The 23,842-nt window shown below is 38.7% G+C and overlaps 3 protein-coding genes across 6 annotated transcripts; 1 reads left to right on the top strand and 2 right to left on the bottom strand.

Moving 5' to 3' along the window:
- Positions 1–5,765: 5,765 nt before the first annotated feature.
- Positions 5,766–7,138, bottom strand: LOC131438496 (proline-rich protein PRCC). Its single transcript, XM_058608573.1, has one exon. It carries the CDS (start codon positions 7,026–7,028, stop codon positions 5,859–5,861), a length of 1,170 nt encoding a protein of 389 aa, XP_058464556.1. The 5' UTR covers positions 7,029–7,138; the 3' UTR covers positions 5,766–5,858.
- An 8,794-nt stretch (positions 7,139–15,932) lies between these two features.
- On the top strand, positions 15,933–17,691 carry LOC131437522 (uncharacterized). 3 transcript variants are annotated; one of them, XM_058606923.1, is made up of 5 exons: positions 15,933–16,001; positions 16,277–16,363; positions 16,425–16,534; positions 16,598–16,695; positions 16,747–17,691. In XM_058606923.1, exons 1-5 carry the CDS (start codon positions 15,969–15,971, stop codon positions 17,589–17,591), a joined length of 1,173 nt encoding a protein of 390 aa, XP_058462906.1. In that variant the 5' UTR covers positions 15,933–15,968; the 3' UTR covers positions 17,592–17,691. The 3 variants fall into 3 exon arrangements, with proteins under 3 accessions (XP_058462906.1, XP_058462905.1, XP_058462907.1); XM_058606922.1 differs by lacking the exon at positions 15,933–16,001 and adding an exon at positions 16,012–16,193; XM_058606924.1 differs by lacking the exon at positions 15,933–16,001 and adding an exon at positions 16,029–16,207.
- Positions 17,606–19,002, bottom strand: LOC131437523 (copper chaperone for superoxide dismutase). 2 transcript variants are annotated; one of them, XM_058606925.1, is made up of 4 exons: positions 18,664–19,002; positions 18,493–18,590; positions 18,231–18,420; positions 17,606–18,176 (listed from the first exon to the last, which is right to left on the bottom strand). In XM_058606925.1, the coding sequence occupies exons 2-4, from the start codon at positions 18,559–18,561 to the stop codon at positions 17,704–17,706; spliced, it is 732 nt and encodes a 243-aa protein (XP_058462908.1). In that variant the 5' UTR covers positions 18,562–18,590; positions 18,664–19,002; the 3' UTR covers positions 17,606–17,703. The 2 variants fall into 2 exon arrangements, with proteins under 2 accessions (XP_058462908.1, XP_058462909.1); XM_058606926.1 differs by having other exon boundaries at positions 18,493–18,551; positions 18,664–19,001.
- Positions 19,003–23,842: the final 4,840 nt, after the last annotated feature.

Here is a 23,842-nt window from a genome sequence, read left to right as displayed (position 1 = left end):
ATTCATTGAAGCAGATTGGTCTTTCATAGATATCACCTTCTAGTGCGCCCACCTTGGCTAACGAGTCCGCCCTCTCATTGCCCCGTATGGAACAATGTGAGGGGACCCAAACCAAGGTAATCTGGTATGATTTTGCAGATAAAGCACTCAATTGTTCCCGTATTTTCCCCAGGAAATACGGTGAGTGCTTTCCAGGCTTCACTGAACGGAGAGCCTCAATGGAACTGAGACTGTCCGATACAATGAAGTAGTGATCTGTGGGCAGAGTGTCAATGATCTCAAGGGTATACTGAATTGCAGCTAGTTCTGCGACGTAAACTGAAGCTGGATCACTGAGTTTATAGGAAGCGGTGAAATTTACATTGAATATACCGAAGCCAGTGGACCCGTCTAGATATGATCCGTCAGTGTAAAACATTTTATTACAGTCGACTTCTTTAAATTTATTATTAAAAATTTTTGGGATCTCTTGAGGGCGTACAGGATCCGGGATTCCACAAATTTCTTCTTTCATGGATGTGTCGAAAAGCACAGTAGAATTAGAAGTATCCACAAAATGAACACGATTGGGAACAAACGAAGAAGGATTTATATTCTGAGCCATGTAGTCAAAATACAAGGACATAAAACGGGTTTGTGAATTAAGCTCGACGAGCTTTTCAAAGTTTTCTATCACCATCGGATTCAAAATGTCGCATCGGATTAGCAGTCGATATGAGAGATCCCAGAACCTGTTTTTCAACGGTAAGACGCCCGCCAGCACTTCAAGACTCATCGTATGGATTGATTGCATGCAACCCAAGGCAATACGTAAACAACGATACTGAATTCTTTCCAGTTTAATGAAATGAATATTCGTAGCGGAGCGGAAACAGAAACATCCATATTCCATTACTGACAATATCGTCGTTTTGTACAACCTGATCAGGTCTCCTGGGTGAGAGCCCCACCAAGTTCCGGTTATTGTACGAAGGAAATTGATTCTCTGTAGGCATTTTCGTTTCAAATACCTAATGTGACATCCCCAGGTACCTTTGGAATCGAACCAGACCCCGAGATATTTAAATGTGAAAACCTGAGCTATGGTTTCACCCCCTAGTTGAATCTGTAGTTGCGCAGGTTCTCGCTTCCTTGAAAATACAACCAGCTCAGTTTTCTCCGTAGAGAACTCGATACCCATTTGAAAAGCCCATGTCGACAAGTTGTCGAGGGTATCTTGCAATGGTCCTTGGAGATCGGCAGCTTTGGGTCCTATAATAGACACAACACTGTCGTCGGCAAGTTGTCTTAGCGTGCAAGATGTGTTGATACATTCATCAATGTTATTTACGTAAAAGTTGTATAAAAGGGGGCTTAAGCATGAGCCCTGAGGAAGACCCATGTAACTGAATCGCTTTGTCGTCAAATCACCATGCTCAAAATGCATGTGTTTCTCGGACAATAGATTATATAAAAAGTTGTTCAAAACTGGTGAAAGACCATGCTGATGTAACTTCTCAGATAGAACGTTAATGGAAACTGAATCGAATGCCCCCTTGATGTCGAGGAAAACTGATGCCATTTGTTCTTTACGAGCAAATGCCATTTGAATTTCTGTTGAGAGCAACGCTAGACAATCGTTCGTTCCTTTGCCCCTGCGGAACCCAAATTGTGTACCTGAAAGCAATCCATTTGTTTCGACCCAATTGTCTAGACGGAAGAGAATCATTTTCTCCAACAATTTCCGAATACAGGAAAGCATAGCAATCGGCCGATACGAATTGTGATCGGAGGCTGGTTTTCCAGGTTTTTGAATAGTAATAACTCTCACTTCTCTCCATTCGTGTGGGACAATATTACCCTCGAGGAACTTGTTGAATAAATTCAACAAGCGCCTTTTGGCAGAGTCGGGCAGATTTTTCAACAAGTTGAATTTAATTCTGTCTAACCCCGGGGCTCTATTGTTACACGACAAGAGCGCAAGTGAGAACTCTACCATCGAAAACGGTGTTTCGTTTGTATTCAATGTCGTGACGCGGGATATCTTCTGTTCCGGAACAGAATCAGGACATACTTTCTTAGCGAAATCAAATATCCAGCGGTTAGAATATTCCTCGCTTTCGTTCGCGTGATTTCGATTGCGCATGCGACGGGCCGTATTCCAAAGAGTGCTCATTGCTGTTTCTCTCGTTAATCCGTCAACAAACCTTCGCCAGTAACCGCGTTTCTTAGCTTTAATCAGACTTTTCATTTGAAATTCTAACGCCGCGTATTTCCGATAATTATCTGGAGTTCCGTTCCTTCTAAACGAGATGAAGGCTGAAGCTTTTTTCGTTTTCAGCTCTGAGCACTCTTTGTTCCACCATGGGTTGGGAGAACGCATACTAGTTTGCGCGCTAGGTACTCGTTTCGTCTGAGCTTGAATTGCGGTGTCAAGAATCAAGCCAGCCAAAAATGTATACTCTTCCTCCGGAGGAAGCTCCTGTGATGTTTCTAGTTTCTCAGACATCGAGCTCGCGTAACGTTTCCAATCAATGTTTCGTGTGAAATCGTACGAAACATTGATTGTTTCCGATGGTCTTCCACGGTTGGTGATAGAAACTATGATCGGCAAGTGATCGCTACCGTGAGGATCACAGATTACCTTCCACTTGCAATCTAACTGTAGCAAAGTCGAGCAAAGGGATAAATCCAGCGCACTTGGTTGTGCTGGCGGTCTAGGGTTCCGTGTCATTTCTCCCGTGTTTAGAATTGTCAAATTGAAGTTGTCACACAGATCTTGGATTAACGAAGAACGATTATCATCATATAAGCAGCCCCATCCTGTACCATGCGAGTTAAAGTCCCCTAAAACCAGCCGCGGTGAAGGAAGAAGTTCTATGATGTCTGCAAGCCGACGATGCCCTATCGAGACTCTGGGAGGAATGTAGATAGAAGCTATACATAGATCTTTGCCTTTAATATTAATTTGGCAAGCAACAACTTCAATTCCCGGTGTCGAGGGGAGGTTAATACGATAAAATGAATAGCACTTTTTAATCCCTAAAAGTACCCCTCCATAAGAGTCTTCTCGGTCCAGGCGGATTATGTTAAAATTATGGAAGTCGAGGTTGATGTTAGAAGTAAGCCAAGTTTCACTCAAGGAGAATACATCGCAATTATGAGTATGTATTAAGTGTTTGAAAGAATCAAGTTTTGGGATGATACTTCTGCAATTCCACTGAAGCACAATGATCATATCTTCGATTCTCAGTGGTAAATTATCCATCAAAAGATACGATCGCTGCAAGGAGGGGCCATTGTTCAGTCAACTGTTTTAAAAATGTCCTTATTGTTGGCAGTAGAGCAGTTAGGAAGCTTTTCAGAGGATCAGTAATATTGAAGGCTGTTAATATCCAGTCCACGATATCAGAAAATTTCAATAATCCCGCGTTTGTTGGATTTTCTGGTTTTGCTTTGGGGTCATTCGGGTTTTTTGATGCCCCAGGAAGTGCTGGGTACTCCTTATCATCCCTAAGTTTTTTGAACCCAGGAGGTGTTTGCTTCGGTTTTGAGTCAGCACTTTTTGTTTCCGTTTGGTTCTTTTGTGACGAAGAGGACAGTCTGAGGCGAGGAAGCTTGGGAGAAGCCAGATTTTGTCTTTTCCTGCTTCCTTCAACCTGTGTGTAGGAAGGTCCTTCGCCTGGGTCGTCAGAGGTATCCTCTTCAACTGGCAAGATTGCAAACGGGTTCTCAGGGGTCGATGGAGTGGTTCTTTTTAAGATTTCCGCATAAGAACGTTTGGAACGTTCTTTCACGGATCGCTTCAATTTCTCCGCACGCTGTATGTACGTAGGGCACACCGAAAGATCATGAGGATTCTCCCCGCAGTAGCAACACTTTTCCACTGCTCTTCTGCAGAGATCGTCCTCATGGGCCTCTCCGCATTTGCCGCATCGCAGTTTGTTGCAACAATAGGTTGCCGTATGACCTAACTGTTTGCAGCTTGTACAATGCATTACCCGCGGTACATACAGCCGAACAGGTAGACGAACTCCACTCACTACCAAGTAATTTGGAAGTGCAGATCCGGCAAAAGTCACGCGAAATGAGTCCGATTGGTAAAATTTACCATCTATCGATTTGGAGTGCAATTGCTTGCACTCCAAAATTTTCACTGGTTGAAGGTCGTGGTTTTTGAAACGGCCTACCCGTCCTTCATCAGATCTTCGATTGTCAGACTTTCGTCACGGACCACACCGTCGATCTCCACCACATGAGACGGGACGTACACGCGGTACTCCTTCGTGAACAACTCGCTGGTAGCAATCTCGTTTGCTTGCTTCAGGTCGGACACAACAACGCGTAACTTGTTTGGCGAAACCTTATCTATTGTTTTTATTGCCGAGTAATGTTTTTCCAGGTCCCGAGCAATATTTAAAACTCTGAGAGACTTTAATTTGGGCCGGAAGTATACCACCCACGGACCCCCCGAGCCGTCGTCTTGGTAAACTTTTTGGCGAGCAGGCAATATCTTAGAGGGAGATGGAGGCATCGGAGAGGGAGATGGCATTGGAGAGGGAGATGGTATCGGAGGGGGAGATGGTATAGGAGGGGTAGATGGCATCTCGGAAGCAAACTCAGCCTCTAAATGTTCTTCGTTCATTCGTTCAGCTTCGCCCTCCTCCGAGACACCCCCACTGTCATCAATATTCATATTTAAAGTGCGGGAGTAAAGAAGTCTCCCGCACTTGAAATGAGAAAGAAAGAAATAAAATGAAAAGAAAATATATGAATAGTAAAAGTTGAAAGAAAAAGTTTGAGAAAATACTTAACAGTATGTCACGGTAAGCTGTTAGGTGAGTTGCTCCTTCACTCCTTCGTTGTGCTTCAGCGTGACCTTGACTCAGGATTTGGCTGCTGCGATGCGGGTAGCAAACAATAGAAATAACTGCTGCCCGAGGATAGCACAATAGCGTCTACTGTCGATACCGATACAAAACCGGTGCACAGACAGAACTCACTTGCGGGGATGCTACTTTTTATCACTTTTATTTAATGCCTATACTACAGCCTCTGCTGTGATAGGCACCTTCGTCTTACCGATGTCGATTGTTAAAAAAACGCGTGTGCTCACTTCGAACATTCGGTTACGAATGAGAATGTATAGGTTGTTAAGTATCATAACAATTCAAAACATAAAATTTTGAGAGTTTCACCGGAAGTGGAAAACAATCAAATGTACAGTTTACATATTGTCAAAGACATCATATTAACAAGATATCCAGCTCTTACATTTCCCAAACAAATCATTGGTAACATACTTTTTTGCGAGCATGTCGCCCTCAGGTGAGTCCGCATCGAATCTCATACATAGAAGTAGGGGAGAGAAATGTCAAATTCGTGCGCGAAAAAAAAGAAGGGCTGCGCACCCATACAATTGACATGATACGTTGAATGTGATGCCGTGCGATGGCGTTGTTGAACTGAAGATTGATTTCGCTCCAAGCTGACAGGGTCTGATATTGTGTAACCACGTGTGCAATAAATTCAATTGTGGATCGTAGAAACAATATATTAAATGGTTGGAAATGAAAAAAATCTTGTCAAGATACAATAAAATATATTGTAACCCATTCGACTGGGTGTTTCATGCTCGTAAAAAAGTATGTCGCTTATGATGTCTATGATGTCTTTGTACTTAACGAGGTCGAGAAAATTCCTCTTTCACTAGTAGCACAAACATTGTACACTTACAAACGCATTCTGATTATAAAAGAAAAAAAACCCATAATATGAAGATAACTGAGTGTGATATATAATTTTTATTATAGGATATTTGATCAAAACAAATGTATTCATTATTCTTCATTACAAGATAAACACGATTATGCAATATCTTAAAACCCGTACTTGCTTTGCGTTTGCCTACGACTTTGCCTGTTGGCAGACCACATTGCCTCCAATTCTTGTGCATTATCTTGCGCTTTACTGGCTAGGTAGGTAATGTGTGATTTACGCTTACTTGTACAGCTCCAATCACCTGTTAAATGTCCTGTTGGAACATAACCAGTCTCTTCTTGGAGTTTTCTGCGCAAGAAGTCTTCCTTCGATGGAACGATATCAGCAGAACTGATTTCAATTATATTTACGTCATCCACACGAGCTCGTTTAGCTTTGTTTCCTCCGATAAGAGAAGACAAGGCACGTTCGCTAGTTAGATCATCTTGCTCTTGTAGAACAAAGTCTCTAGAAGGATGTAGACCACTAGAACATGGTTGTTCCTCTACTGGTTCCGGTTCTGTGAATTGTTTGGCAGCTTCGGCCATTCTAGCGGCCGTTTTTGCTACCATTGCATTGATTTCATTTGCACTTATTTCGGGTAAACTCTCCTTTGAATTGAGTGAGAAGAAATCAACCCTTTCTTCGTCTTCACTATCTTCACTATTATTTCCATGTTTATCTGTCGGAGGTTTTTTGGCTGATGCTTTTTTCATAACTGCTTCTTTTGAAGGAATATTTCGTGGTCGGTTCGCTACCGAATCAGGTATGAGACGCTGAACAGCAGGTTTGATGGATGAAACAACACTTGGTGATGCTTTACTAGTAAAAAACGCAAGCTCAGATTTCGGTTTGGGGAGTAAACTGAGAAGCCCAGTTGGTTTTTCTGCTCCAATTGGCTTTATTATTGGCTTACGTTCAGTATCGTCTTTGAAGTCTCGCAGAGACGGTATTGTAATCTGAATCTTCCCATTTTTAACGTTCGTTTTGACAGTAGTTAAAATCGGAAATGGAGCGGGTTTCGTCATTGGAATTGCCTTTTTCCGAAGAAACTCGTCATCCTCTTCTTCTACGCTTAACCCATTCATTATAGTTTTTGGAACTGGAAGAGCTAGTTGAGGAAATGCTTTTGTATCTTCGATGGGTTCTTCAGCAGCATTAGAGGTATTCAACTTGTTGGACCGTGTGCTACTTTGTTGCGGAAATACTGTTGTTGCTTCATCCGAGTTTCTATCTTCATCCTGATCCGTGTCATCATCACTACTGTATTCGTAGGCTACCAAAGACATATCCTTCTAGACCTCGGTATGTACTTTCAAATAATAATTGGTAAATAATAATATAATATTTTCCTATCTTCGAGAATTAGTTGTAGGTAATGTAAACAATAATGACAGCATCTACATTTCTCGTGACGGGAATCGTCATTTACACCGTTTAAAAATTCGATGAATTACACGATTGAAATAAAGTATCCATTAATAAGTGTAGGATTAAACCCATTAAATATATATACCCTAGAGTGACTATAATCAGAGTGGCGACAGCTGTTCGTTTGGAATGACAGCTACCAGTTCCAAACGAGCAAACGACCTGTCAATTCAATGTAAAGCTAATGGAATGTTTTGAATTGTTGCCAACATTACGAATGAGATGTCGTCACTCTGGTTATAGGCACTCTAATATACCCCACATCATCAGTTCGGAACAGCGTTGCCAACTATACCGATTTCTCGGTCTTAGTATCGATTTTTGTACTCGAAAGAGGAATACAGATATGTTCGCTTAATATGCCGAAAATTCAATTCCTATACTGATAAATATCGATTTTCAGTTTTTGTGTTTGTATCCACAGGGTTCGGTAGGTAGACCGACCTTTTTTTGCTCTCAAAACCAATCCTCACTCAATTAATTTTTCGAAATAAATATTTTTTTTCATAAATACGTTTATTTCTTAAGGCAGTTTACATAAGTTTTTCTTCGCCGTAGCATCACTTTTACATAATATTCTTATCCTAATTTAATTCTAACATAGTCACAACGTTTTGCATTTATTAAAACATATTCTCTTATTACTTAAATATCATCTTAGGTAACTCGTCGTTAATTATGAAATCTACTCGGAAATATTATTTGAACCAAACGATTAACTTCTATAAATTATAAAATAAGCTGTTATTTTCAGACATTTTGTTAATAATTTCATAAACTGTTTCGAGTTTGTTTGTATCATTACATTATTTTTATTCAAATTTAGCTATTGGTTGAACTCATGGACGCAGCTGGGATCAGAACTAAGTCTTGAAAGGGGCCTTTATTAAATTGAAACTCCAGTTTTCTTTATGAAATGATAAATAAGTTTCATGTATGAAAGGTCACGACAAGCAAGAATGTCTCGAACTGGGATATTGGATAGTCTACCTTGGGTACGCAAAGAATTTATTAGTTGAGATCTGACATCACGATACTCCACGCATGTCCAAACGACATGATCAATATCTCGATAACCTTCGCCACAAGCACAATGATTAGTCTCGGAGAGCCCAATTCGAAGGAGATGTGCATCTAACGTGTAGTGATTGGACATGAGTCTAGACATCACACGAATGAAATCTCTACTCACATCCAGTCCCCTGAACCATGCCTTTGTCGATATTTTCGGAATAATTGAGTGCATCCACCGACCCAGATCATCTTTATCCCAAGAAGCTTGCCAGCTGGCAAGTGTTCTTTGGCGAGACGAGCTATAGAATTCGTTGAAAGCAATTGGTCTCTCATAAATTTCACCCTCAATAGCACCACGTTTGGCTAAAATATCGGCTCTTTCATTGCCAGGAATGGAGCAATGAGCCGGGACCCAGACTATAGTGATTAGATAATTATTGTTCAATATGTCGTTCAGGCACTGTTTTATTTTGCCCAGGAAAAACGGTTCTGTCTTGCCAGTCATGTTTGAGCGAATGACTTCAATTGCACTCAGACTATCTGTGAAGAGGAAATAATGGTTTGGAATTAATGTGACGATTACACTCAAACTATATTGAACTGCTGCTAGCTCTGCTATATAAACAGATGCAGGTTCTTGAAGCCTAAATGAGGCCGAAACATTATTGTTGAACATACCAAACCCTGTCGCTTCTTCAATTCGCGATCCGTCCGTGTAAAACATTTTCTCAGAGTCAATATGCCTGAACTTACTTGAAAATATTTTTGGGATTTCCGTCGAACGTAGATGATCCGGGATTCCACGCACTTCGCGCTGCATGGATGTATCGAAAAATAAAGTTGAGTCAGGGACATTTAGGAGGCTGACACGGATAGGAATATATCTTGAAGGGTTGATTTCCTGTGACATATGGTTAAAATATACTGTCATGAATTTTGTTTGAGATCGAAGCTCGACTAGTCGTTCGAAATTATTAATTACCATGGGATTCAGCACCTCACATCTTATTAGCAGGCGTGATGAAAGCTCCCAAAATCGATCTTTTAATGGAAGAACTCCCGCCAGAACTTCAAGACTCATTGTATGTGTCGAATGCATGCACCCTAAAGCAATTCGCAAACAACGATACTGAATTCGCTCCAGTTTGATAATATGAGAGTTTGCAGCGGAACGAAAGCAAACGCATCCATATTCCATCACTGAAAGTATCGTTGTCTGATACAATTTTATTAGATCTTCCGGATGAGCACCCCACCAAGATCCTGTTATTGTTCGAAGAAAATTTACTCTTTGTTGGCATTTTGTTATCAGAAACCTAATGTGTCCTCCCCACGTGCATTTGGAATCGAACCACACCCCGGGGTATTTAAAAGTTAAAACCTGTTGGATCATTCTTCCCATCATATGGAGCTGAAGCTGCGCGGGATCATGCTTTCTTGAAAAGACGACTAACTCTGTTTTCTCCGCAGAGAATTCGATACCAAGATGAACAGCCCAATCGGACAAGTTATCTAAGGTATCTTGCAATGGTTTATGCAGATCAATAGCTTTGGGTCCAGTAACTGAAACCACGCCATCATCTGCTAATTGTCTTAGTGTACATGGGGTTACTAGACAGCTGTCAATGTCATTTACGTAAAAATTATAGAGGAGCGGACTGAGGCATGAGCCTTGCGGGAGACCTATGTAACTATTTCTGAGTGTTGCCAAATCGCCATGTGAAAAATGTATGTGTTTCTCTGACAAAAGGTTGTGCAAATAATTATTTATAACCGCTGGGAGTCCATTTTGGTGAAGCTTGTCTGAAAGAACATCAATGGAAACTGAATCAAATGCTCCTTTAATGTCTAAAAATACAGATGCCATTTGTTGCTTTTGAGCGAAGGCAATTTGGATGTCAGACGAAAGTAATGCAAGGCAATCATTCGTCCCTTTATTTCTACGGAAGCCAAACTGAGTATCTGACAACAAACCGTTCGTCTCGACCCAAGTGTCGAGACGTCGTAGAATATTTTTTTCGAACAATTTTCTGATGCAGGACAACATCGCAATGGGTCTATATGAGTTGTGATTGGAAGCTGGTTTCCCCGGTTTTTGAATGGCGATAACTTTCACTTGTCTCCAGTCAGGTGGAACAATATTTTGCTCAAGAAACTTGTTGAACAATTCCAACAAACGTCTTTTTGCGAGGTTGGGCAGATTCTTCACCAAGTTGAATTTAATTCTGTCCAACCCTGGAGCGTTATTGTTACAAGACAAGAGTGCTATAGAAAATTCCATCATTGAAAATGGGTTATTAATAAAACCATTATTTGGAGGAGATTCCCGTATAATGCTCTGCGTAGGAACAGAATCTGGGCAAACTTTCCTAGCAAAGTCAAATATCCATCGGTTCGAGTATTCATCACTCTCATTGCCCACGGTACGATTCCTCATTCGTCTGGCCGTGTTCCAAAGAGTGCTCATTGAGGTATCTCTTGACAAACCTTCGACAAAATGTCTCCAATAGCTACATTTTTTGGCTCGAAGTATGCTCTTGTACTTGGTTTCTAAAACCATAAGTTTTTCAAAATTCTGAGGAGTTCCTCCTCCCCGTTTTAGAAACGTCTTGCAAGCATTTTGTTTTGCGAGTTTAGCCTCTGAGCACTCTTTGTCCCACCAGGGGTTGGGAGGCCTTCTGTTAGTCGTTGGCCCAGGAAAGCGTTTAGTTTGGGATTGTTCTGCTGCCTCCAGAATCGAACAAATGAGGAAGTCATATTCTTCAAGTGGAGGGAGCTCTTCCATTGAATTCAAAATACTAGAGATACTACTTTGGTATTTAATCCAGTCGATATTTTTTGTCAAATCATATGGAATACTAGCGGAAGTAGCAATGCAATTGCTACTGCTAATTGAGATGATGATTGGTAAATGATCGCTACCGTGTAAATCAGGCAGTATTTTCCAGGTGCAATCTAGTCGAATTGATGTTGAGCAAAGAGATAGATCTAATGCACTTGGGCGTGCAGGAGGTCTTGGGATCCGTGTAATGCTACCCATATTTAATACCGTCATGCTAAAATTGTCACAAATGTTTTGTATTAAAGATGATCTGCTATCATTGTAAACGGAACCCCACATAATACCGTGCGAATTTAAATCCCCCAGAATCAATCGTGGTGCAGGAAGGGCTTCAACCATTTCATTAAGCTGTTGCTGTCCAACTTGTGCTTTTGGAGGAATATAAACCGAAGCTATGCAAATATCTTTGCCTTTAATGTTTATTTGGCAAGCAACAACTTCTATACTAGAAGTTGAAGGGATGTTTAATCTATAAAAGGAATAGCATTTCTTAATTCCCAAAAGCACTCCACCATACGGAGAGTCTCTATCGAGACGTATAATGTTAAAATCATTAAAATTTAAAGCTATGTTTGAAGTAAGCCATGTTTCGCATAAAGCAAATACATCACATTTTTGACTATGCAATAATATTTTAAATGAATCAAGTTTTGGCATGATGCTTCGACAATTCCACTGCAGGACAGTGATTGTATCATTTGCGACGGGTGATAAATTATCCATCAAAAGATACAAAACCTGAGACAATTGGCCATTGAGCTGATAACTGCTTCAAAAAGGTTCTAGCTATTGGAAGGAATGCCATTATGAGGGTCTTTAAGGGTTCAGATATATTGAATGCTGAGAAAATCCATTCAACAATTTCCGAAAACTTCAGTAATCCTGTTGGTGGCTGTGAAATGGAGCCCACTGGATTATTATCTTTTTCTGTACTAGATCCTGGATTGGTTTGTGAATTTGACAAACCAGGAGGCACAGTCTTTGGTTTTGACTTTTTTTGTTTAACACGGGGATCTTTTTTTGAAGATGAAATTTTAGGTGTCTTTTTTGGTAATTTGGAGGAAGACTTCTTTCTCTTAACTGACCCTTGGGTAGTGATAAACGAATTACCTTCACTATTTTCGTCAGAGTCAGAGTCCTCTGGTTCCTCTAGATTTGAAAACCCGTTTTCGGTTTCCAAAGGGGGGACATCAATGACCGTTTTAAGCATTTCTGCATATGTGCGCTTAGACCGTGCTTTTAAAGAAAGCCTAATTTTGTCTTTGTGCACTTTAAATGCAGTGCATACTGAAATATCATCATGAGGACTATTCCCACAATAAATACATTTTTCAATTTCCTTGTTGCAATCATTATCTTTATGAGGCCCTTCACACTTAATACATTTTGGTTTATTACTACAGTAAGTAGCTGTGTGGCCGAGTTTTTTGCAGTTCGTACAATTCATTACATTTGGAACAAAAAGCCGAACAGGGAGGCGAATTTTATCGACATAGACATGGGACGGCAACGCAGACCCGGCAAATGTCACTCGAAACGAGTCTGATGGGCGATAAACTTTTTTTTCCTCTTCATGAACTACTGAGTACAGTTGAAGACAAACACGAGAAAAGGTCCTAAGTGCAAATGACAGATTCTCTTTGTTTACTTTCTCTTTCGAGTATTACGGTCCAATCAGTAATCTTTCCATCTAACAATTCACATAGGATAATAGTAAAAACCATAAACTTTCGATATGTACTGTAGAGTTTTTTGGGGAATTACTGGAATTTGCCGTAATAATTGAAAGAGAAAGTAAACCAAGAGAAACTGTCATTTGCACTTGGGACCTTTTCTAATGTTCATCGAGAGTTGTTTGCACTCCAGTATTTTCACACCCTCAAGCATAGAGTTCTTGAAACGACCAACACCATGCTTGAGTAAATCATCTACCGAAAGACTCGCTTCGGTAACAACACCGTCAATTTCGACATCTTTGGAGGGTATGTAAACTTTATACTCTTTATTGAAATGTTCCGAAGAGACAATATCATTCGCGTGTTTCAAATTATTTACCACAACACGAATTTTATCGTTATTTACTTTTATGATCTCTTTGATTGAAGAGTATCGTGATGTCAAACCTTTATTAATTTGAAAAATGTTTAATGGCTTTGATATACGTCTAAAAAAGACTGTCCAAGGCCCAGAAGAGCTCTCCTGATATTTTTTCGTTCGTGGGGGTATCGGATTCATGCTAGGATTTACGTCCATGGTTTCATCCATTACATTAAAATTTTTAACTAAACTTTAAAATAAAATTTGAAACCAACACTACACAGTACTCAATCAAAAGGAAAAGAAAAAACTTCTACCTTGAAATTGTTGTCTATCTCCGTTGCACTGCCGTGTAGATCCTCGTTGCTCTAGATGTTCTTGTTGGATGTATCTGGACGTTGATACAATGCTGAAGCTCACTGTAGCGATAGAATATGATGTGATGCTACTGCTACCTGACATCCAGCACCACTCGAATTCCGATTTGCTTTCGTCTTCGCCAGCTGTAACCAGCGCAGGTCACCGGTGTATACCTGCGTGTTGTATGGCAGTGGAAAGACCGAGTTGTCTTGTCTCCTTCTTCCTAGTGCTCCGCACCGATATGCTTCTGCACCGAAGTGCCTTCGCACCGGTGTGCCTTTGCACTCTCCTGCTTCTATGTGCCTTTGCACTCTTCCTCTTCGATGTGCCTTTGCACTCTCCTGCTCAGCACTTGTGGCTGTATATTGCGGCCTGGGTAGAGTTTGGGAAACGCCCTTTGTTGTTTCCTTCACCAGCTTGGCCCAGCACTAGGGCTCTCTTATGCAGCACGACTATACGTTTTAACGGCTGCTGCCAACAGGTTTCTACCTGTAGTTCAACCGTTGTCGTATTTAACGCGTGTAAACCACCCAGCGTTATTAAACTGTACGCTTCTATACACAACCTTCTCGGTTGAACGGCTATTACTGAATGAAATAAATATTGTACCAAATTGATTTTCCACCAAATACAGATTTTTGAAAAAAATAGTTGGCAGCTTTGGTTCGGAATGAATTCCAAATCAAATATGAATGGGTGAAAAATGTTCATTCAAAGTTCCATGTGGAATTCAGCATGAAAGCTGGATCAATGCGAAATCCAGTGCAAATTAATTTCGCCTCCAACCGGTTGATTTGGAAATCTATCGATTTTGCACGTTGTACTGATTTTCAGTGTGATTTAAAGATCACTGACCAACTGATCTTGGAAAGATCAGATCAGAAGTGATCTTTATTGGGAAAGATCACAAGCGGTCTTCTTCGGCAGTGATCTCGATTTGATGAGGTTTTGATCTTCATTTTCTCAGCCTGTATGCTACACTAAGGAAATATTATTCCTTTGCTAAAGAAATAATATATCTGTGTTAATTTTATTTATTTTGAATTCGTGACATGTGACATAGGGGGGATGGGGGTCTTTGCTGCTGTGACAATTTATGACAAAGGGGGGTGGGGAGTCAAAAATTGCCAAAAAAGCGTGACGTCTTTTATGGACAGCTCCATATTCAGTAGTGTTCTAGTTCTAGATGCATAATTTATGTCAGTTACAAAATTTAAATTTGAATTTAATAACAAGAAAAACTAACAGCTCCAGCAGTGTTCGTGTTTCAAATATACAAAAAATAGAACGGCATCGTAGACCAGTTTTAAATTTGACAGAAGAACTGGTCGAATAAATAAAACTAGAAAGACTTGCGTGGGATACGTTTGTTCCAGTTTCTGCTCTATTATATTGTCGCTGCAGCACTAATCTGCAATTCGCTGGACAGTCCAGCGCAGCGACGTTGCCGAGCGACGTCAATTGAACTGCCATTTCCTATACATCAACTGATAGAATCATGTTACTTTATATATATTTTGTTGTCTCGTTTATGAACCACGTGCTTCAACATAAATGAATACATTGTCTTGCCTCCACTATCGAAGCACATAACGATGGAATATTACTTTCTGTATGCGCTTAAAGTTGATAATGTATGTTTGGGAATCAATGGGTTTGACACTGAACGTTACAAGGGAGTGAATTTTCGTGCAATTATGAATGATTAATATATCGCATGGCAGTCTACATACCATTGGGGCACGGTGAACTTCGCTGGAGTAACATAATCAGGCGAGAGAGACGTCGCTTCCGATTTTTATCTGCATGCACAATAGAACTTCTAGCTGCTGATTTGCTCTAAATTGATCTGGTGAAAATGAGTAACACTAGATAAGAGTGTATGGTTCAAATGACAAGCTTCGTAATGCGCGGTGTAATAAAAATAGGTGTAGTACAATAGACCGTTTCAATATGATACTAATTCACACGCTCATTCAATGTTACTCTCAAGTGAGTCATTTGTACTCACTTTTGCTTATTTGGTTCAAATGTCAAAAAGTGAGTAATATTGATTTATAAGAATGAGTAACTTCGACTCAGTTTCTAAATTGACAACAAGTTTTACTCACAGAGCTTTGAAAACGTTGTGTGAAAATTTACGTGCACTGAACTTTTCCCTTTGTCGGAAGGCGGAACTTTTCCCTCTGTCGGAGGTGGAACGGAGGAAGGCAGACGGATCCTTTCCAATGAGCGATGAACAGGTAACGGCTTCCTTCATTCGTTGGAAGTAAGTCAGCAAAGCATTCCTTATTCGAATCCCTTATTCAATTCGCTTGATATTGAGTAATATTTACTCACTCGAGCTAATTTTACCATTTGTAGCACTGAGTAAATGTTACTCAGAATTTGACAAATACCATATTTACTCAAAAGTGAGTAAACAAGCTTTGCTCACTATAGAGTAGTTCCACTTTTAACGAAAGTGAGTGAAATTGTACTCACTTTAGAGTAACATTGAACGAGCGTGCAAAATAATTCTTCAATCAAGTCAGAAATGTAAACAATGCGTTATACAGAGTTACAGATGATCTTACGGGTGAATAATATTCAAATATGATTTAGCATAATATAATAATAACATAAATATAATATTATTAAGTATAATTGAACGGCATACGAATTGAGTTTTAGAAGTAGAAATCAATTCCTTTACAATATAGAATCTCCAGATTCTTACTTTAGTAGTTTAGATATGCTGTTGGTAGCTTTCCCGAACTGTTTCGAAAAAGTATGGAAATTAATGTATCTATCCTTGAATTTTGATGGTAATTTTTGTTAACACTTGTAAATAAAAGAATAAATAATTTTCAGGAAACCGTTGAGCGAATTGAAAACCGATATGTTCCTTATGAAGACGAATATCAAGTTCGAATTCAATTCATGACTTCAAAAGAAAAGGTTATTGATTGTTGAAATGATTGTGTATAGCAAACAATTCAGATCGAATTTATATTTACAGAACATCCTTAGACGTTTTTTTATGAAGCTCGATTGGAATCTAGGCAGCGCAAAGGTATTATCTATGTTAAAAAATGCTGGTATAACAACGGCTTCAGAATTCATATTAAGGTTAGATAAAGAGAAAGAATATCAAAATTTTGTTCTTACTCTAACATTGAAAGTAACTTACAGTAATATACATTCCAAAGAAACAACGCAACAGGTTATGAACGATCTTTGGGAGACAGAACATATCCTACTGGCGGAGCTGTTTTCCAACTCGTGCTTAAGTATTCTACTATCAATTAGTTTAAACTAAAATTCAACATTTTATATTTCAGATATTAGTATTTCTACTAGTCTTAAAGAAATCATCCAAGATAGTTTGAATTCTGCTTTAGATGACTTACTAGAAAATCACAATATTATTCCATGCAACTATCTACATAGACTGGACCCACATTTACAAATCTCCGAACTGGAATTACTCAAAACACAACACATGCAGCTATTACTCAGTAAAAACTGTACTACTATCGAACACGCTTATGGATTCCAATTACATTGGCGAGTTGAAATCAACGAAAACAAAAGAACGGTTTTAGGGCAGCTAATGATGGATATGATCCAGGATAAAACAAGTGCTATTGATACCCTATTTGGAGCAGTTCAAAATTTAGGCTCTTCAATTTCCTGGAAACACTTTTTACAACTTCTCCATCTACTGTCAGTTACAATAGAGGAAGAAAAATCGAATATTAGCCGATTGAAAATAATCATAAAAGAAATGTTTAATAAAGTCATACAGGACAATAATTTTGACGAGTTTCTTCTGCTAATGTTAACAGCAAGAGAAATTTGTTCATCTAATAAAAGTATTCTGGGTGACTACACCAATTGGTACAAAATGACCTTTGGTGAAATGAGCTACCGCGTCAGTAAAGTACAGTTTATGCAAGTAATGGAAATGATGACTAAACTTATAGAATTGGAAAACAACTTGGAGTATCTTCCTGTACACGTAACCGTTTCCATTTCGTCTCCACCAAAGTGTATGGACTTAGTTGTTACCTACAAACAACTGTGCCGAGCGCAGTTGGCAAAAATAAACAACAAAGCAAACACACCGAGACCGATGGAACAACCCGACGAAACGAACGAAATTTCTATTGTCATCGATGATTGATAGCATACATTAGTCTGAAACGGAATTTTATTCCTTTATGTACATACAAACCTTATGAAATAACCCAGTATGACCTTCTACTAAATATATTATCAGTTTACCATTACCACAATTATAGCGTTGACTTCTGACCGTTCCTGCGTTTGGTTCCTGCCAACGGTTTGTCTCGTTCATCCCAAATGGTCACTCCATCGCAAGCACATATCCTTTTGTAATTTTCAAAAATACCAGCTGAACGAGCAATAATTCCACAGGCCAGTTTTTTATCGATATCAGACTCTGCCACAACTACAGACCTTCCTATTACATCCCATACATTCAAATGTTGAATCGTGAATCTTATTGTAGCCCGTCCGCTTTCGTCGGAACTAATATCACTGGAATTGTAGATATCGCCAACTGAATCACATCCGTTCGATATATCACCGCACTCATGCACATTTAATTTGTAAGGTTTGTTTTGCTCTAGACCATCTATGACACCATCTACAACAGAACCATGTTGGGAAAGAGCACAAAATCGAACAACACCTCGAACTCCAGTAGAATTGTTACCATGATCTATTATTGAAACAGCCGATTGGCCTAAAACCAATATACATAGTAATCAGCTTGAAAAACAAAATAGTTCTAAGTTACCTCCAAATCCTGACAGTACTGCTCTTCGTCCTGTGGCTTCAATCTTTTTCTGAATCTCTATCCACGGTAAAGTAGTTTCTACTAGCACACTTCCTTTTTCGACATCTATTTCAACTTGTCCTACGTCTTCTAGAGCGGATTGTACTCTTTCAGCACACTTCGTGCCGGAAATTTGTACTGCAAATTCAATCTGTACTTGTACATACAATGACTTGTATTTTTAAAATTCACCGTATATCGATCAAAAGGCGAAAATACTCACCTTTATAGTATCTCGGTCAGTCATTGTTTGCTGCTTGAATATAAGCCGCTTTATAAAATCTATCAACATGAAAATCTTTTATTTGTTTTAACAGAGTGCTATTGACGTTGTTATTAAATTAGGAATAATAATAAGTTCACTGTTACAAACAACAAAATTATAATAACTTACACCGAATTTACTGTATGATCGCTCCTCGAATGCCGGATAAAATCATTGAAATTCGGAACGAATACACTGATAAAATAAAGACTTTCGAGATAATAATTTCATTATGTCGTATTAGAAGAAACTCACTGAAACAATTGGCACACTGACATTGAAATAAAATGCCCTAGCACAAAACTTGGCTAATTCCTAGCACAAAACTTGGCTAATTCCGTGCATCGGTCAGAAAAAGTCGAAAACACGTTTTCTTTCGGCACGTTAGTATAGATATTGAACTTCGATGCAAAAAATTGTTCTGCAAATACCCACATTATCGAAATGACGGAATGCGCAATGAATTCTTACTCGACTGCATGATTTTTCAGTGCTCGATCGGTTCAACGCTAGAATTTTCGCCTGAATTGGCTTCTCGATCAACCCGATTGACAGCAAAGATGCCAGATATTTCCATATGAAATCTGTATTACTCTCTATAAAAAATCTGTATTTATCTGTATTCACTAACAAAATTAAATTTCAACAATAAAATGATGTTAAAAAATGTTATTCCAACACATTATGGCTGTAGAATGCTAGATTCAATGAGACCAAGACTTTGCTTCTCGTCACTGCAATCAAATACTAATAGATCACTAAATTTCTGTTTGAGCTGTTAGTAGAATGTTCTCACTAATAGTACTGTTGTTGTACCGTTGAATTCCACTATGTTATATCACGTCATTACACTCTCACAAAGTCACTATTTTCACAGTCACTATTTTTCCGAAAGTGTTTCAAACGTTATAATACAGATACGTATTTCGGAATGCTATTTGCATCCTTCTTCAGTGTATCGGTTTTATAACTTATAAAACCGATACACTGAAGAAGGATGCAAATAGCATTCCGAAATACGTATCTGTATTATAACGTTTGAAACACTTTCGGAAAAATAGTGACTGTGAAAATAGTGACTTTGTGAGAGTGTAATGACGTGATATAACATAGTGGAATTCAACGGTACAACAACAGTATTATTAGTACTAATAGATGGCTCATACGAAAAAGTTTTCATTTAAAAATAAACTGAAAATCAGCACGAAAACGTACCAAATCGGGAAAGAAGAAGAAGACAAATTGACAATTCAGTCCGCATCCGTTGGTTGCAGTCGTGTCTTAGGCATCGTCGTTTAGCAGTTAAAATTGACGATCATACTTCCGGAGAGTTCCTTGCACCATCCGGAATACCACAGGGAAGTCATCTAGGACCGTTAATATTTTTACTGTACTTCAATGATGTCAATTTTGCTTTGGAAGGTCCTCGCTTATCGTTTGCTGAAGATGTCAAGATCTATCACATCATCCGCAACTTAGAAGACGCAACCTTTCTCCAGCGGTAATTATTAATCTTCGCAGATTGGTGTAAAGTTAACCGTATGATTGTAAATCCAGACAAGTGCTCGGCCATTACGTTCACGAGGAGAAAAATGCCATTGCATGTCGAATACTTTCTGGATGGATCCTTGATTGGAAGATCTACTAGCGTTAAGGATCTTGGCGTCCATCTCGATGAACAACTTACATTCAAGCATCACATCAGTTACATTGTAGCTAAAGCTTCCCGTTGCTTAGGATTCTTAATGAGAATAACTAAGCACATTACAGACATACACTGTCTAAAATCGCTTAACTGCTCGCTTGTTTGTTCAACTCTCGAATATTGCTCGGCAGTTTGGAACCCATGCTACCTGAACGGTGCTCATAGAATTGAGGGAATACAGCGCAGATTTGTTCGCTTCGCTCTCCACCGATTGCCGTGGAGCGATCCTCATCAACTACCTAGTTATGAAAGTCGCGGGTTATCAATGGGTCTCGACACATTACAAGTGCGACGAGAATTATCACGCGCTTTGATAATAGCAGATATATTCAACGGTAGGATCGACTGTCCCGTTTTGCTCAACGAAATTAATATTAATGTGCGACCCAGAGCTCTCCGCAACAGTGCTTTTCTTCGACTTCCTATACGACGTACCAACTATGGCGCAAACGGTTCTATTATTGGTTCTATTATCGTTCAACCGCGTTTCATCTGGGTATGATTTTAATGTGTCACGAAGCAGAATACGTACAAATTTTCTGAATATTATTAGGAATTATCATTAGGACCAAATTGTGTCTGTTGATTGTAAATAAATAAATCTTCTCACTCAATTCCGACAGATTTCCGAATCAACCGGTTGTCGGCGAAGTTCATTCGGAATCGGTTTTTGCACTGTAGTTGGAATTGATTCGGAATTCTGCATGATTTCCACATGGAATTCCGAATGAAAAAATCTTCATTCTTTATAATCACATCACAATATTCAAAAGAGAAAATAAACAAACAGAAACTTTGATTTGGTCTAACGGCCTTCTGAAAATCAACAGAGAAATTATAAAACGTTATTTTTTGTGCGTGCATTCTTATCAGCCGTAACGAGTGATGACCTCAAAATTTAGGTAAATGTAAGTTTACCCAAGGTGTTATGCCATAACACAGCACACTACACATTTTTTATGATCCTGGTGCCGATGTCGACCTGGTGTTAAATTTTTTTATTCTCATTTAGGGGTTAGCCAAATTTTGTGCTAGGGCACATAACCGTTTTCATTATTTTTACGTTTCGTCTTTGACTCATCAGTGCAGAGCAGTTCAAATTGAACTGCTTAGTGCTAAACTCGGCACTGATGAGTCAAAGACGAAACGTAAAAATAATGAAAACGGTTATGTGCCCTAGCACAAAATTTGGCTAACCCCTAAATGACCATACCTGCATCGGCCAGAAAAGTCGAAAACACGTTTCCGTTCGGCACGTCAGAAAAGACATTGCACTTCGTTGCAAAACAAAAAGTGTTCTGTAAGTAGCAGAAACTTTACGTCTGCTTAGCGGTTCAAATTGAACTGCCGAGTTTAGCACTAAGCAGTTCAATTTGAACTGCTCTGCACTGATGAGTCAAAGACGAAACGTAAAAATAATTTTTTATTCTATTCTTCATATCTCGGCTGCAATTTCTTTCGAAAGTGGAAGTTGAAATGTGGCTTATTGGCCGTTATCAAAAAAAAAATAAATATATAAAACGCGTGAAATCTTTACTCTATCAACACAAAGGCATTGATTTAATTTAGTAATTCATTCTTGTTGCACTGTTATCATGAAAGTTGGGTTGCCACAAAGTATCATATTGAACGCAAATGTACAGCATGGCAAAAATTTGTTTTAAGATAATGTTTCATTTGTTTTTGTTTCTATTATAGAGGTTTTATTCTTAAGGTCATTCATCTCTCGGGTCAAAAAAACTTTCGGACCCATGGGGCAAATCACTCTAAACTCTAGACAATCTCATACTAATAAACTCATGTAATTCCAAAATAATCTTCTCCAATCTCATTTAATCCCAACTAGTCTAGATAAGCTTGTGTAATTTAAAACTAATCCAACCTTGTTTTGCTTAATCTTGTTTGAAGTGTATCTGTCATTCGAGCTCCCACGCAGAGATGCCATTTATACCGAGGGGGACGACAGATCTGGTTTTTTCAAATAAAATACAAAAAGTCAATGGAAAGCGAAAAAAACTACATCTATCCAAACATCTAGATCGATCCGTTTGAAAGCGTTTCTAACCGTGTAAAAGAAAGTCAAAGAACATATGATCTCTTAAAAAGTTTCTGTTATTGGTCTTGACATTCACTGAGTGTCAACATTGATTCGTCAGCAGATTGGTAAAATGAAATTAGGGTTAAACAACATTGAAAATTTTTTCTCTTAGTAGCTGGGAGCATGAAGATGGAATATATTTCAATTTATTGTAGCCCTTTGAAGGTTTACCCAAAGATATCTCTATCTGTGATATTAAACTGGTTTTAACAAAATAGATGCTAAGACTTGCAATTTTTATGTTTAGAAACGTTTTTCATTAATACTGAAGCCAAAACTGAATAAAGCTGTGTTTAATATGTTATTGAAAATCTTATAGAAAGGATAACAATTCATTTTTTTTTACTTTAATACAGATTAACAGCAAACTACATACTTATTTACTTCACGATTTCCCTTCTAGCATATTTTGAAGGTTTGCAGACGTTAAAAAAAATCAGACAATGGAACGTCTCTACAAGAGAAACCACACAGTGTACGATGTAGATGAAATTCGGAATAATTTTTGGTTCGAGTTGAATATAGAAACTGTGGAAAATGACGCAGATATTAAACAAGAATGGCCAACATTCCGACAGGATATGGCAGATAATCCGGAGCATACGCTCTCGGTGTGTGGGTTAGCTATGCACCAGAATATAACAAAACTGATTTTACAGGACGATAGTTCACAACTCTCCGAACTGTCTGCATCTGGCATCTTCATGTGACATTTGTAACTTTCAGGTTTCATGGCCTATTACGATACATCATATCTCCATGATTATATTGTTAACCAGCAAAAATCCAAGAAAAGACGATCGATCCATATTCAACCGCTACTATGTGTAGCAAAGAGAATGAAAGTGTGCATAATCGTATGCAGCGTGAAAAAGCCTAATCGAAGCGAAGTGCAGTGCAGTGCAGATTTATACAAATACCACAAAAAGTAAGAAAGAAACAATGAAACTTTTCCGTCTAAGCGTGTTTGATTGCCCATATTAAAATGAACATTTTATCGTGCAGCTGTTTAATGATGAACGCTGAAATACATTTATATCATAATTTGAAACCAATTTGAACTCATGTTCAAGGAAGTCATGGCGTCATGAAACTTTATTGACTGACTGAAAAAAAAGACCTGACTTGACGTTGCGTATTGGGCGTTTGAATTCCAAGTCATCATTTTCAAACGGAAAAAGTATATGGATTTTCAATTCAATTGTGGTTGATAACAAAAACAATTAAATTTCGTCGTTGAATGCTCTTGTCAGTGCGGCAAGGACTTACGATATAAAGGAATGCTCCTTGCATTTGCCATTCATTAACAATAATCTAATGGAATAACATATTTAAACATCATTTTTTTCCGAAATTTCCTTTCATTAGTGAATACAGATAAATACAGATTTTATATACAAAGCAGTACAGTTTTCTATTAAAATATCTGGCAACTCTGCTTCCACGTTTACGGCTTCTTATGTCAAAATAATGCTTTTCCAGATCTCGGCTAAACTTCTCTAATC

This window comes from Malaya genurostris, chromosome 3 (assembly GCF_030247185.1).
Source record: "Malaya genurostris strain Urasoe2022 chromosome 3, Malgen_1.1, whole genome shotgun sequence".
Lineage (NCBI taxonomy): Eukaryota > Metazoa > Arthropoda > Insecta > Diptera > Culicidae > Malaya > Malaya genurostris.
This window is presented reverse-complemented; position numbering and strand designations above follow the sequence as displayed.

Coding starts and splice junctions, on each gene's coding strand:
- LOC131438496 (XM_058608573.1), bottom strand. CDS start 7,028: ATGTCTTTGGTAGCCTACGAATACAGTAGTGATGATGACACGGATCAG.
- LOC131437523 (XM_058606925.1), bottom strand. CDS start 18,561: ATGTTGATAGATTTTATAAAGCGGCTTATATTCAAGCAGCAAACAATG. Junction 18,421..18,492: donor CTGACCGAGATACTATAAAG/GTGAGTATTTTC, acceptor GTACAAGTACAG/ATTGAATTTGCAGTACAAAT. Junction 18,177..18,230: donor AGTACTGTCAGGATTTGGAG/GTAACTTAGAAC, acceptor TATTGGTTTTAG/GCCAATCGGCTGTTTCAATA.
- LOC131437522 (XM_058606922.1), top strand. CDS start 16,158: ATGCTGTTGGTAGCTTTCCCGAACTGTTTCGAAAAA. Junction 16,364..16,424: donor TCATGACTTCAAAAGAAAAG/GTTATTGATTGT, acceptor TTATATTTACAG/AACATCCTTAGACGTTTTTT. Junction 16,535..16,597: donor GCTTCAGAATTCATATTAAG/GTTAGATAAAGA, acceptor AGTAACTTACAG/TAATATACATTCCAAAGAAA.